Source organism: Mycteria americana, chromosome 11 (assembly GCF_035582795.1).
Source record: "Mycteria americana isolate JAX WOST 10 ecotype Jacksonville Zoo and Gardens chromosome 11, USCA_MyAme_1.0, whole genome shotgun sequence".
NCBI classification, from domain to species: domain Eukaryota; kingdom Metazoa; phylum Chordata; class Aves; order Ciconiiformes; family Ciconiidae; genus Mycteria; species Mycteria americana.
Genome location: NC_134375.1, coordinates 22,080,433 through 22,095,383, shown reverse-complemented (window position 1 = coordinate 22,095,383; position 14,951 = coordinate 22,080,433). Strand labels below are relative to the sequence as shown.

The window sequence follows — 14,951 nt, the reverse complement described above, 5'->3', positions numbered from 1 at the left end:
CAAAAGTGGGGCAACAGAAGCTCAGAGCTTGTTTTGCCTGCAATTACAGAGCCCGGAGGTTAGAGGACGTGGTAAGAGAGCTTTGCATTCTCGCTTTCCAAAAACATGAGGAGATCAGTAGAAAATTATGTCCTCCTTCCATATAACTTCATTGCTTGAGTTAAAACCAGTCAGAAGCATTACTGCTTTCAGTTAAAGTCTGCAGGGCCAGGGGGTGAGCAAAAAAAAAAAAAAAAAAAAAAAAAAATGCCACGAAACTTTGTGATGCTTACGGAGAACCGAGCGTGCCGAGAAAAGCCGTCAGGGAACTCCGAGCCCTGCCAGCACATCAGTAACTTTCTCTGCCCCTGCGAGGAGTTTAGAGCCATCCCGGGAGCTGGGGGGGGCCGCGCCTACTCCGAGCGCCGGCAGGGAGCGGAGGCAGCACCGGGCGAGGAAACCCCCCCCGGCCCCGCCGCCGCTCCCCCTGCGCTGCCGCCGCCGCTCGGCGGGGCTGGATGGGGCGAGCCGCGCCGCGGCCGCCGGCCGCCGAGCGCCAGCCCCGGCGCTGCGGGGCACCCGGGGGGCCCAGTTCCCCTTCCCGCGGCTGAGCCGCTCCGCTGTCACTTCCTGCCGGCGGCGGGGCGAGGCGAGGCGGCCCCGGCCGCGGCCGCGGAGCGGGGCGGGGCGCGGCGCGGCGCGGAGCGGCGCCCGGGGCGGCGCGGGGCCGGCGGGCGCTCGGCGGGCCCTGGCCGCGGGGCGCGGCGCCGCCGAGCCGCGGCGGAGGATGCGGCGGAGCCGGGCGCCGCGGCTGGCGCTGGCCGCCGGCCTCGGCTCGTTCCTGCTGGTGGTCTTCTACTTCCAGAGCAGCCTCAGCCCAGGTGGGTCCCCCGGCCCCGCGCCCGGGCGGCGGGTTGCCTGCGGACTCGGCGGGACCCCCGCGGGCCCGGCCGGTCCGCGGGACGGATGGCGGGGGCGGGGAGCGGGTCGGCGCGCCGGGCGCGGCGGTCAGCCCCTCGCCGGCAACCGAAATCGCGCCGGTGTCTGGTCCAGAGGGGCCGATCCGCGGGGGGAGCGTAAGTTCGGGTCAGGCGGTGAACTCGCCCGGAGGTTGCACGTTGCGCGGCTGGAAGCACTGAACTTCGCGGTCGTGTTTGCTTGCAGCGTGCGAGCGGCTTGCCGTCGCAGCGCTGCTGTTTTGCAATGAAATTCATGTTTCATTTTTAAAGCAAGTTTCTTTTGGGTGACCGGCCCTGCGCTCAGTGAAAGCAGGGCATGAAATTGCGCACGGCTTCGTGCAGTCCCGCCGGGGCTGTGCTGGGGTTCGGGCAGATAGAGGAGCTGCTCTGTTCCACAAGTGCCTGTTTCACACCCACGGTCACCGAGAGTCCTGGGGAATCTGGTTGAATTGCTCAAAGGACTTCTTTAGTGCGTGCTCTTAGAAATATCTTCTACATTGGGAAACAATTCAGTAATAACAGAACTAAAATATAAACACTTTTGTACTGGAGGGGTTATTTATTTCCCTGCCTGCTTGCTGCTCTTCTGGGGAAATTAGCTCCTCTTCCCTAAGAGAGGTTATTGGGTAATTGCTGTAGTTTTAACAATGTACTAATGTTTTCTGATTACAGCAGCAATCCATCAATGGGGCCTTTAAAGTTACATCTTAAAATTCAGAAGACTGGTTTGCCTGCAACGTTAGTGGAATTTTATCAGTGTGGACTAAATGAAATGTGATTTTCCTTTTATAGGGGCTGCTCCATCACTTTAATGTGTTTTTTCCTAAAAATAAAAAAAAGGCTTAACTTGTTGGCTGAATAAGATTGAAGAGGAGTTAGGTTTCGGCAAGCATTTGTTATTTCTAGAAGAGCATGTGAAGTTTATCAGATGAATGCAGTAATCCCAGAAGACCGCAATCAGTATTTATTCCTTAGTAACTTTTTTTTTAAAGAAATGATATATGCATCTTATTTTAGTATTGGGACTGTTCAGTAAAAAGTCCAGTACTGAATTGGCTCCAATCTCCAGGGCTCCTAACAGAGAGACGATTGCATTTTATATTGGAGTCGCTTTCTAGCATTTGACTGGAAAATGTGGCACTTTTCAGGACTCTGGTTTTCAAAAGGAGACTTCTGCATGTCCGAGTCAGCAGAACTTTCTGTGCTCACTTGACTTTAATCCCTTGCATGATCTCAACACAGTTTCACGCAGAGTTCCCATCAGGTCAGAGCAAACAAGGTGACAGTAATGGTGATGGCATCTCGTGAAGGGTTTGGGGGATTTCAGAATCTGGAACGCTCCCTTGAGAGGCGCTGGCTACCTGAGGCGTTGGGAAATGCAACACCCTTAATAGGCTGCAGACCTGTTGCCTTGGTATGGGGCAAGTATGATTTTTGAAAGGTGCTGTAGATGGTGATAGGTCTGGGGTCGGGATCCTGACCTGGAGGAAACCAGTGGTGTTCGTCACTCAGTGGAAGCCCGTTTGCGAGGGTGGGGAACACCCTCTGCAGATTTGCCCCTTATGGTTCACAAAAGAGGCAAATTAAAGTGACATTCATGTTCTCTAAAATCTGGTTGCTTTCTAGCCACAAAGTTGCCTCCCTGGGTCCAGCCTTCATTTTTGTGCCATTTCTTTCCCTTATTATTTTTCAGTTTACAGTTTTTCCTTTCCTCTTTAGTTCTGTGAAAAACTCACACTAGCAGAGGAAAGTTCATTACCATATACAGAAAAGGAGCAAGCTAAAAATTGCTTCTTCTTGGTTTTTATCCCAAAGGAAAGCAAACAGAGGCCAATTACTTGAATTTTCAAAGTTACTAGTTACAATAATAGATAAACAATTTGCAGACAAAAACGTCATCTTTAAAGTGATGGTTGCCTTGAGGTTATTTGGAGTTCTAGTTGTCTGGTGTCACTTGGGTTCTATATAATAATGAAGAAAAATGCTAGAAAAAGCAGCGGTGCTATGAGTTTCCCCTGGGAGCAGTCAGATCCTTTTCTCCATCTTTAGCAGGATTCAGCAGGTCGCCTTTCCCGGGCCACCCACAGTCCATTACGTGCAACGTGCTGAACTAATGCTTGCTAACAGCACATAGAGATCGAACCATCCTGTGACCAGGACAAGGAATACAACATGGGAAGAAAGATGATATAACCAGAAACCTTTACGTTTGAGAGTGCTAAGGGCACGGGGAGCAGGAATTAACGCCTCCGTTCGCGTTTCCCACTTTTAACTCCATCCGGGCAGTTGTGCGCTGGAGTGCTTTGCACTGAACTCCATGGCTGTGCTGAAATAAGGCTTTCTTGTTCTGCCCTAGGAACACCCACACACCAGCGTGTGCTGAAATAACTCTGCTCCTAAATGCCGCTGAGTTGGTTATTTTGGTGCTGGGCTGAACTTGTTTGCACTGAAGTCAGTGGCAGAATCCCCCGTTGTACCTCCTGGAGGCAGAAGGGGGCTCGGGTGTGTTTGCCAACCTCACTGGCGCTCAGGAGGGGTGAGACAAGTCTCAGTGTTCCCCGGGGAGAGCATCCACATGTGGGTTTGTGTGCTTGAGCGTGCGCTGACTTCATATCCCCGGTTGTTTTACCTTGGCTTTCCTTGCCTCTGGCTGTACCGGTGAGCGGTCACGGGGGGCTGTAGTCCTTGTTCTCCCCGGGCCGTGGGGTGCAGCGGCACCCGTGGACTGTCCCCTGCTCACTTCCAAGTCAGTGATGACCTGTCTGTCCTGGTGGCCTTCAGCTATCTCACTCCAGGCTCACAGACACGTGGCCAGGGGCAGCATGTCTGCGTCGCAGGAAGGTAAAAGTGGTGCCGAGCACACTCTCAGGTGGAGTTTACAAAGACCGCCACAGTGGGTAGTTACGGGGTTTGGCTGGAGCCCTCGTCTTTCAGCATCTCCAGGTCCTCCTGCATCTGGACTGGTGATGTGGGTAGGTATGCTCAGCTCCTGGGCAAACCTCACGTGATCTCAGCTCGGTGCCGGGAGTGACGTGGTCCATCGGGGGGACTTGGTTGTACTGGTGTCAACCCACAGCCATCCAGGAGATCCCGCCTGACGTGATTGTCATCCATCTTCTGAGTTGATCTTCCTCTGCTGTCTCCTCCAGGGATGGCACATCGTTAGTGGTGGCTATGCTGACTTCTGCACACCATACATTTTCTGCATAGAGAAGGTGGGAATAGGCAGCGAGGCTCTCAGACCGTTGTTTCATCTAACTCCGGTCGTAGCGTGTCTAGACTGGCACAGTGGTAAATGCTAGGGGCTGCTGATCCTTGTCTACATCAAAGCTTTGGTCACTGCCCTTCTCAGGGGAGCCACACTGATTTTAGCAACAGTGGGGAGCTGGGGATGACTATGCTAGTACAGATGTGGGGCAGAGAGAAGGGAGAACATCTGGAGGAGGCAGAGGGAGGTGAGTGGCAGGTGGTCAGGCCCTGCGCGCATCTGCGCCTGTGGCTTCTGCAGACCTTAATTAAAAGTGCTGTGGGGCCACCCCAATGGTAGATCTTCGGGGGAAACCACGAGTAGGCAAAATGTACTGACATCCAGAGAGCAGTTTTCAGGCTGGTAGTGAGGGGCCAGAGGGTTGTGTGCGTGAACTTGCAGTCTCCTAAGCAGTTAATAAGCAGCTCCTCCGTCCCAAAAGAACATATTTCCTAATGAGAGGCGATTGGGTGCGATACGAAGCGTTTTACGTAACCTTCTTCCTCTCGAGGCTTCTATCTCTGACCAGCGTTATTTGAGAAAAAATCCCCTTGCAATCTCGGAAGTGTTTGGAGGAAGAGGCACCTTTGGGAGCCTGAGGCAAGGAGGGAGGGTGAGATCATTTACTCTGATCCCAAGAGACCCTTGCATAAGAGCTGGGCTATTCTGTTCTTGCCCCATCCTTCCTGTGCCCAGTCCAGGGACTTGTGCGTGCTGGAGGTGACTGGGGGGGACAAAGGCAGACCTTGCACAGAGGCAGCCAGCGGGACGGGGAGAGCTCCGCTTGCTGTTGTTTCCAGTTAGTTACAGCACTGAATCACCTTCTCCAATAATAAAGAAGGAAAATACCTTGATCTCAAAATGCTGCTTTATTTCTGCTGCGATTCTGTCCGACTGCAGCATCCAGCTGTTACTTCTTACGTCTTTTTAGCAGCACTGGCTTCTGCCCTCCCCATGTTCTTTCACAACCTGTTAGCAGCATGAGTTGTTGGATTTCCTTCCCCATGTTCTTTCATGACCTGCTGTCAGCATGAGTTGTTGGATTTCCATGGGGCTTTGCGGGTTAGACGTACTCAGCCTTCGATCTGACTCTGTCACAACGAGAGAGAGCAGAACCAGGATCACAGTAGCGCCGAGGTTGTGATACCGCTCCAGAAAGGTTTGCGAGCAGGGAAGCAGCAAGGTCCCTCTCTCCATCCTTATCTGCTCCTGCATCAACCAGTTGGATCTCCTCTGGGCACTGGTAGAGCAAAGCCTCCTCCAGCTCCTCCTGGGGTGGAGGTACCACTTCACCAGCCCGAGAGAGGAGGACTGGGCTGTTACAGGAGGATGAACAGCAATGCCAGAAGCCACACCACCGCCATGTAGCACATATCACAGGCAGGAAACGGTGCCTCATCATTCTGGTGTGGTTAGCAGCCCTGTGATGTGCCAAGGTGCGTACGGAAGATACCCGTTGCCACCACTCTCTGCCAGCTTTGGGATGGTTTCTGTTGCCCAGCCCAGCATCTCTCAGCACCAGCAGGTCCTGGAGAAGCTCTTGCTACTGATCTTTGCAAATCTGGCCTTTCAAGTTTTCTGAGCTATGCATCCGAAGTCAGTGGTTGCTCTCGCGAACTATCAGTCAGCTCCAACTTTGTGCCTAAAGATTTGTCCCTTCGGGGAGGACAAATTATGAGAGAGATTATAGAGTTATAGAGATTATAGAGGTTATAGGTGATTTGACTGAGGTCCCACAGAGCACTAGTCCCTGAACTTACAAAGGCACCTAGACCTCACCTGAATGGAGCGACTTACACATTTGGATATTATCAAACCTTTACAAACCAGGGATTTTTTTTTTTTCAGAACAGGAAAGAGCCTATTTTAGACCTCAGTTCCTCCCCATTGTTTAAAGGTATTTTCAGGCTGAAATTCAGACACTGCCTTGGGACGTGAGCGCGGTTCGGCCAGCGAAGGCTTTCTGAGACTGGGTCATGTTTGCAGCTGGCTGACACATGTCCTCAGCCTTCCAGATCATGAGGGCTACGCTGCCTTTGCCCTGGCTAACACTGCAGGTGCGGGCAGGGATGTGAAATCTAAGACGCCCTCTGAGATGGTGTTGGTTTTTCTGTTTTGGTTTGGTTTGTTTGCTTTTGTCGTGGGGCAGTTTGCCTGCCTCAGATTCCCGGTCACGGTGCTGTGACGCCCAGGATGCAGCCGCTGCCCTTCGGGGAGCCGGTGCTCAAAGTACAATGATGTTTGTCGGCCGAGGCATTGGGCAACACGGGCTGGAAAGCCCTCAGATCTGCCGTGTTTGAAGAAGACATGAAATGCTGTAGCCGTGACCTGTCGTGGTAGAAAAATCTGCCCGGTCCAATGCTGAGAGCAGGGCAGTAATGAAGCCCATCTGCTCCCGAGGGCCAGGCTTTTCATGAGGAATGCTTTCTCTAGTCCTTCTTGGCTTTCTACGGTTTCCTGAGAATCTCTGATGCTTGCAAGAGGTTTGGGAGGGGGAAGGAGGGGGCTTAGCACGCCGGGAGTTAACTCTGTGCCTGCAGGAGATGATACGTGTCTCGGCTGCAGGAGATACGCGTCTCGGTGGCTCTGCCAGGTGGATCCAGCCTTTGCTGGCCCTGCATCCCTCTGGCATCCCAGCCCGGCTGTTTCTCTCTGGCAGAATGTTGCACCTGGGCTTTCTGCTTTGTCCCCGCTCCCAAAACCCCAACGCTCCTATTTATCCTGCAAAAAAGACTCCACAAAAACATCTCGGGGGAGCAGTAGGACCTTTGCTTGTGCTGGTGCAGGAGGGGCTTTCTGGCGGTCACCAGTCAGGTCTGAGGCTGGGAGACGAGCGCTCACGCAGTGGCCAAGGCACTCCTGGGGGTGCTGGGATTTATTACGTGCTCGATTTTCTTTCTTGGTCCTTGCTTCCTGCAAGCATCTGATTGGAGTGCATGACAATCCCTCCATCTTAATCCCAGTGCAAACACAGCTGTCTTTCCCAGGACTTGCTATCAGAAGCCAAGAAACTACAAAGGCATTAGGTGCTTAACTCCCATTACTCCCCCTCAGAGCTGAGTACCCAAAGAAGAGCTTAACTCCCCAAATACCTCTGTGGGGCCAAGGGGGGGATGTTTCACATTGAAGCTTTGAGACACAGCTGGGCAAATGCCCAAAACTTTCCTTGTTAAAAGGCAGTTGAAGACTTATTAGTGGTCTGAGAGGGAGGGAACATCCACCAAGTAGCTCCGATGGCCTGGAAAGCCTGGGGTGAACATCGCCATGCCTAGGTCCTGCCTTCGCTGCACGGCTTGCACTGATGCTGAGAACAGAGACAAATGGAGCTACCCTAAGAGCTGGGGGTAATTTTTTTTTCCCCAGTAAAATCATTCATGAGTGAAGGGAAGGCCTGGTGTCAGTGGAGAGTTGAACCCTGTATTCCCAGCCCCTGCTGTCCAGTTCAGACCAGTCTGCTCTCTTCCATACACGTACCTGCATCTGCAGAGCTTGCACTGCTGTAAACCAGGACACCCCGTCCCTGTCTCCTGTCTGGATCTGCAGCTTTGGGACAGGCCTATATTCAACTGCAAGCCCTCTGTGATTTCTCCACTGTTTCACATGAATCTTTTAATTTTTCCCTTCTTCAAACTCAATTGCCTCCTTGGCAGTACAACCCTTCCAGCAGGGCTGGATCGTGGCAGGTATTGCTAACTGCACCCTACGCATACTGCTGCCCTGTGCAGATGTCCCCCTTCCCTGGTGCTCATCTCCAGGTGCCGGGATCCCTGCTTCATTGCTGGCTGTCGAGGTTTATTCTGACCAGCCCAGTTTTTGCTCTGCTGCAGGTGTGCACCCCACGTAATTCCAGTAAATTATCCAGTAAAATCAGTTGTAGAGCTCTGATAAATAGGGTTGAACCCCCAAATGTCTCCTCTCTAGCCTGGACTCGCTCAGTTCTCCATTTCCCAATTGCCTCTGTCTTCCATTGGGAAGCCAAAATCTCAGTCCAAGTCAAAGTCCTACATGGGCAAAGGTGGGAAGAAAGAGTTGCTCTGTGTCCCCGGGAGCTGGCTGGCCACTGCTCAGCTAAACTCCTCTTTCTGCATGTCCTTCACAGGAGATCACACAGTATAGGAGGTAGCACCAGGATGTGTGGTTTGATTTGTTTCTCTTATAAGTTTTAACGAGCCAGGGAGCAAAGCCAATGCTTCGTTTATTGTGTTGGAAGGAGAGCGTGATGCTCCGAGGGAGCGCGCAGCGTGCGTGAGAACAGGGAAGGGAAGGGGAGCCAAAGGACACGGTGTGAGAAGTGGCTCCGTGCGACTCGGGTCCTGTGCAGAAGCGATGCCCAACATTCCCCAGTGCCAACCGCACCGCAAGCCCCGTGCCGTCGGGAGACGCGGTGCGCTGGCTGGTCAGCAAACGGGGCTGCAGCGGCACCAGCCAGGCACTGGGACATCTACAGACTTCGCAGGAGGCAGCACGGTTGGTTTCAGCAGCCACCAGTGCCTGCTTCCCTCTGCATGGAGCCATGCAAGCCGAGGAGCCCTCCTAGCCAGATGAACCCGCAGCAGCTAATATCCTCGACTGCCACCCCACCCTTTAACAGCTCCCACATTTCTGCTACCCTCTTGCTGCGCTGAATCTGACACAGTACAGTATTGCCCTGAAGCGTGCTTTCAAGGGATGTTGTTGGACCCACAGTCTGAGCCCCGCAGACAGGACAGCGATTGCAAAAAGCAAACACACCACGCTGCCCTGTGCACGCACGCTCCCTTGCAGTTGGCCAATACATCTCGGCGTCAGCCCCGGGCATTGCTGTGGCTCGCCCTGGGCAGCTGCCTAAAAAATGGCCTTTCGGTATGAAAAGTTTGTGAACGGCTGTGCAAGGGCACTGCGTGGGAGCTGGACCCCAGCCATGCCATCGGAGATGTGTCTTGAAGCTGGTGCTGTCCTGCTGACCCACCCAGCCTGGCAGGACCTGTGGATGTGGGGACATCTTTATGCTGGCTTGCTGGTGGACAGGTTAGTGTGAGGGAAGCTAAGCTCTCCCCCAACATCGCTTTTGAATGCTATTGAGCAGGTTTCATTTTTCCCAGGCCCTTTGCAGCAGCCCTTATTGGGGTAGCTGGGGTGAATATGCTTTCTGAAGATCCCTGCCTTGTAACCTGTTCCAGCTCCCACCTTTTGAAGGCTCAGAGGCAAAGATCTGCAGAAGCCTGAATTTTATTTCTAGATAGACCAGATCTTCCTTGCCTTGGAGAAGGAATTCAAAATCTGTTCAACTTGTGCAAATCCATTCCCTTTAGCTTGCTGGGATGGCACTGAGCAGGTTTAGCTTTAGGACACGGAGGTGTCCAGCCTTGAGCCAGCCAGTGGGGAATTCCTGCAGCCTGGCAGAGGAACAGGCCGGCTGGCTTGGCTGCTCCCATTTTCCCTATAGTGCCCCTGAACTCTTAATATTTGAATGGGCTTTGATTAGATAAAACAGTTGTAAATTTATGGGCAGGCAGACTGATGGGCATTTGGCTGGGAAGAGCTGGGAGCTGGTCTTTCCTGGGAGAAGAAAGCAGTTTTTCTCCCTGCTGGTTAGTATGGCAGCCGCTCTGTCACCCTTGGGTTTGGCAGCTACATCCGCAGCCAAGGTGGCTCATCACCATCTACCCATGCAGGAAAGCCTGGCCGCATAACCCACATCCTTTGGCAGCTCTATGCTGAGATGAAAATCACCGTCTGCTATTAAAAATGGTCAAGGACCTGGTTTTGAGGGTGCGAGTGCACGCGGATTCAGTGTCTGCCTACTTTTGCTGTCCCAGTCGCATACACCACCCCGTGCAGTCTCCGGTCCTTACCTGCGCCGCGGCAAGAGCTTCCTGCACCTACAGCTGGGCTCTCCGAGCACCAGCCCTTCCCAGCCCCGGGGACAGCCCAGCCTGGCTCCTCCAAGCCTGGTTACCTCCCTCTCTATTAGCACGTCCTGCTTTCCCTCCGCCTTACCAATGACCCTCCCTGATGCGCTGGAGGGATGAAAGACAAACGCATTCAGCGTTCCCAGGGGTGCTGCTCTGCCTGATCGCTGTCACCGAACCCTCGTGGTGGTGCGTCACACTGCGAAGCTGTTTCCGCAGCTGGGAGATGCTGCAAACCACGCTGCCCCGGATCCGAGTCTGGTGTCATGCTGGGATGAGTCTGTTACGTGGCCACGGCAACAAACCGTGGCTGAGCACAGGTGCTGAGACCTGCTGTGCTGAAGAAGCACCCGATGCTGGCGAGACGCAGCTTTTTCATAATGGGACTTAATTTTCATAGACTTCCTCAGAGCATTATCCAGCTGGGCTTCAAGCTGCTTTCTCCCCAGAAAGTCTCTTCTGAAGGCGGCACCGTCTCTGCAGCGGCTCAGGTGGCAGATCAGCAAGCCTCTAGCCTGGGCACAGCAGATGGGCAGGTGCTGGCAACCCTACCCACGGTACGCGTGCATGGAGATGTGCCATTGAATGTTTTGGACCTTCACGGCAGTGCAAAGGGCATGGCGTGGCCCGTGGGTCCTTTCCCGTCACCTTGTCACCTGTGGTATGGAGGGACACTGAGGCCACGAGTCCTGGCCTCTTGTCACAACAGTGCTCACAGCTTATTCTTCTCTTCTTAAATGCCACTTGTTTAATAGCCCTCCATCTCCTGCCTCCTCTCCCAGCCCTTCCGGGGAGGGAGCAGCGGCAGCGGGTTTGAGCCGACCCTCAGAATGGCGTCCGCAGGAACGCTGCTCTCCCTGTGGATTTGCAGCCTCACTGCTAACGCGAAACTTGAGCCAAACCTGCTCTCTGGCCAGATGTTGCTTCACTGACCTTGCAGGAAGGTGGGTAATGTTGACACGAGGTTTAAAGGTGATGTTTGTTTGGAGGTGTCTCTGGGGCTGGCTCCCCTGTCCCAGAGGGCTTTCTTCAAGGCAGGGACCTGGGAAATGAGCACAAACTAATTGGAGGTCAGAAGCTCCTCAGCAATTCCCCATCCCCATTCTTACGTGATGCCCTGCAAGCGTGCGGCTCTGCCCCCCTCCCCTGGCCGCGGGGAGCGTCTCGGCACGGTCATGTTTCCCCATGGCACGAGAAGGCGGCGAGTTCAGTCCTGCACACATCTGCAGAGCCGGGCTGTTCCTTTTGGCAAGGGTGCAGGGGTAGCATATTCACAGCTGGGTCTTTTCCAAGTTTACTCCTGGCAGTATCGGAGAGATTGATTTCCCTTTAGCTTAATAGGATCAGCAGACACAGGCACTGTGAGACTGGAACAAGGCTGACTTGACGCTGGTGGAGTTTTGCTTCAGTTGCCCGTGAGTGGCCGCTGCTGGGTGGGCATAGATGCAAGGCTCCCGGTTCCCTTCTTCCTGAGGTCTCCATTAGATCTTGCTCATGCCCTGTAAAAAAGAAAGAGATGTCTTCAGAGGACCAGCTGCTAACAGCCATTCTGAGGGCTTGACCAGCAACAGGGAGATAAATCCAACAACCACTCAGACAAGTTGCTACCAGTGATGCTGGATCAGTTGCGTCTCAGTGCTGCAGTGACACTGGAGATGTTAAATATGCTGGCTGGGGAGACAGGGCTCTGTGGTGGCCTCAGGCAATGCCCACTACTAAATCACAGAATCACAGAATCACAGAATCATATAGGTTGGAAAAGACCTTTAAGATCATCGAGTCCAACCATAAACCTAACACTGCCCAGCCCACCACTACACCATGTCCCTAAGCACCTCATCCACACGTCCTTTAAATACCTCCAGGGATGGGGACTCAACCCCTTCCCTGGGCAGCCTCTTCCAGTGCTTGATAACCCTTTTGGTGAAGAAAAATTTCCCAATATCCAGTCTAAACCTCCCCTGGCGCAACTTGAGGCCATTTCCTCTTGTCCTATCACTTGTTACCTGGGAGCAGAGACCGACCCCACCTCTCTACCCCCTCCTTTCAGGCAGTTGTAGAGAGCGATGAGGTCTCCCCTCAGCCTCCTTTTCTCCAGGCTGAACAACCCCAGGTCCCTCAGCCGCTCCCCATCAGCCTTGTGCTCCAGACCCTTCCCCAGCTCCGTTGCCCTTCTCTGGACACGCTCCAGCGTGTGCAGAAGATACAGCAGAATAGCAGAATACACAGCAGAAGTAGCACAAGGAGTTATGCGATGGGAAGTTATGTGCTGGAGATGGTTCTCCCTAGTCTCCAGCAGGCTGTAATTAGCTCCTGTCCTCCTCTGCGTCTCTTCAACGCATCGTAAAGCCTCTTGCTCTGTGTCTCGTGGCGGAGAGTCTCACAGGCTAACGACCTGCCGTCATGTCGAACGGCAGGACGCAGACCCTCAGCGGCCCCGCCGAGAGCAGAGGGGCGAGAGACGTGAAACGGAGCTGGGGAAGGAGTGGCTGTGTACAAGGTGGTGCGTTGGGAAGGGTTTGCTGAGTGTGCGTTTTTTCCAAAATCTGCTTGTTGGGGCTTTCATCAATTCCAGATGCGTGGAGCTGACAAGCTGGCTTGAAACGTATTCAGCAGGCAAGTTGTTGAGCCATACGGCATTAGAGAAACTCAATTTTTTTCTTGTATGTGTGTAGGTAGCCTACACGCAGAGGGCACAAACGGTATCGGCCTGACTGCGGGCAGGTTTTGAGCAAGTCCAGCCTGATCCCCTGGCACCCTGGCTTGCCGTGGCCTCGGCAGCTGAGCAGAAGGCGGCGGGCTGGTGCAGATGGGCTCTTGGCTTGGTAGATCCATGCAGCTGTCTAAGCCCAAGAGCTTTCTGCAGCTGTGGCTTGCCTGAGCCTGCCCCGGCCATGGGAGCCTGCCGGGTACGGACACCTCGGCAGCGTGCGGGCGTGCAGGGCAGAGGCGGGTCTCTGCTGCAGCCTTGCCAGTTGAAAATCAGCCCCTGTGCATCCCGGCAGGGATCTCTGCCTTGGCACTGCCAGCACAAGCCCTTCTGCTGCAATTCCTGTCAAGCAGCAGACTGGAAAGGAGGAGTTTATTGACAAGGAATGGAAATGCTGGCAGTTCAGGCTTGCATTATATATGCAAGCAGCCAGCTGGGGCCAGGAGGGCGACAGGCATAATGGGGAAGAGAAATTGCTCTTGGAAAGCTTCTAGCTTGGTTTGTAGGAGGAGTTAACCATTTGAAAACAGAAGGTTGCGTGGTGCTCATGCACAGATATTTTATTTGCTCACAGAGGCCATATTCCTGCCGGATGCTGTTAATTTTCTGTTTCCTATAAAGATCTCAATTGCATTCCTTGTGACAGCAGAGAGCTGAGCATGTCGCTCCAGTGAAATACATCCCACCACCTCAAATGCCCGTGATCCTTCTGTTAAACCTTCCTGACATCTGCCTCAGGCTGACACCAGGTGACCAGAGCCTCCGGCCACCGAGGGCACGTGTGGGTTTCGGAGGAACCACTGAAGGGGACAGAGTGTCCAGACCAGCTGCCGTTGGCTCTGGTCCTGCTCTGATCCCCAGAGACGATGCTGTGGCATTTGGCAGGTTGCTTGAAGCAGCTGGATTCTTTCTTTCCCTCTCTGCATGATTTATTGTGAGCTAATCCTATAGCTGTCACCCTTTTCCATCACTTGATTAGAGTTTCCCTGGCTGATCCTTGACTCAAGTTGACTAAATTGGAATAACAAAGCCTTCCTTGAAAAACAGAGCCCGAGCAGACCCCGTCTCTGGGGAGGAGGGAGCCAAACAGCCAAGGGCCAGCTGTGCCAGCCCCTGTGCCTGGGTATGGCTGGTGACACTGTGATGATCCAAGAGGTGCCATCGTTGGAAAAGGAAGAAAAACTACCTTCAGAAACAAAAAGGCAGAGTAAGCTGTGCGAGAAAGCACGAGTCAAGAGGGGAAAGAGCTTTCATGAGGCTTCACAGAAAACAAGGAACTTCTGTATGTAATTTTAATATCTTCTTCCTAATGGCAATGGCAATAACTTCTTCCTAAGTAAACCTCCCAGGATCATGAGCATCAAGAATAATGCTCAAGTGGTTCTAAAGCATGTCCAGCAGCCAGATCTGTGAATCACAGTTGCTTCTGGAGCCAGTGACTGCCGGTCCCTGCGCTGGCTTGGGTACGGCCAGCGCTCCCTAAAAAGCAGTCATCTGGCTGAAGCCTGGACAGAGCAGGGATTTCAGGTTTCAGGAGTCTCTTCCAGGCAGTTGTTAAAGGCTGAGCAGTCTCCTGTTAGGGGGGGAAAAAAAGAGGCAAAAAATAAAGTTAGAAAGATAATTATTTTCCTGCCCAGTGTGTGTGACATGCAGTAGAAATCTGCAGTAGTGCAGGATGTTCAGACCCAATCTCGCGTCAGGAGTTTCGTGTTCTTTTTGTAGCAGCTTAAAAAAAAATACATACGTCTGACGACACCCCCTCAAATCTCCCAGCCGCCTTTGTGGCTGCTGTCTGAGCAGTTGTGTACAGCATATGGAAGACGGAGTTGGCTGCAAATGCATTGATGCTAAGTCGTCTCTCAGCTTCCAGCGTTAACTGCAGAGTGCTGAGTTTGCACTGCAAATACGAAGCTCTGTGGGCTGGGTTTGTCGTGCAGGCACGAGAAGCAAAACGCACACACGAGTCCATTGTCTCTTTTGACACGCAAGTGCTCCAGCAGCCTGCTGGGAAGTGCCCCTCCGACGGGCGCTGCCGGGGGGCTGCACGCAGGGCCACGCGAGCTTTGCAGCGGCCGGGAGTGCTTGCACGCCTCGGGTGGTGAGAAGTCAGCGCCGGTTCCCCTTAAATCTGTAAGAGTAAACCTCTTTGGGTTTTTTTTTTTTGG

The 14,951-nt window shown here is 53.4% G+C and overlaps 1 protein-coding gene across 1 annotated transcript in view; it reads left to right on the top strand.

Annotated features, from left to right (window-relative positions):
• Nucleotides 1–385: 385 nt before the first annotated feature.
• The window catches only part of CHST13 (carbohydrate sulfotransferase 13), a 34,013-nt gene continuing 19,447 nt past the window's right edge, over nucleotides 386–14,951 (top strand). The window contains exon 1 of the mRNA XM_075514185.1: nucleotides 386–860. Within this exon, the coding sequence (XP_075370300.1) occupies nucleotides 767–860 (94 nt within the window). The 5' untranslated portion in view covers nucleotides 386–766. The remainder of the gene's footprint in view (nucleotides 861–14,951) is intronic.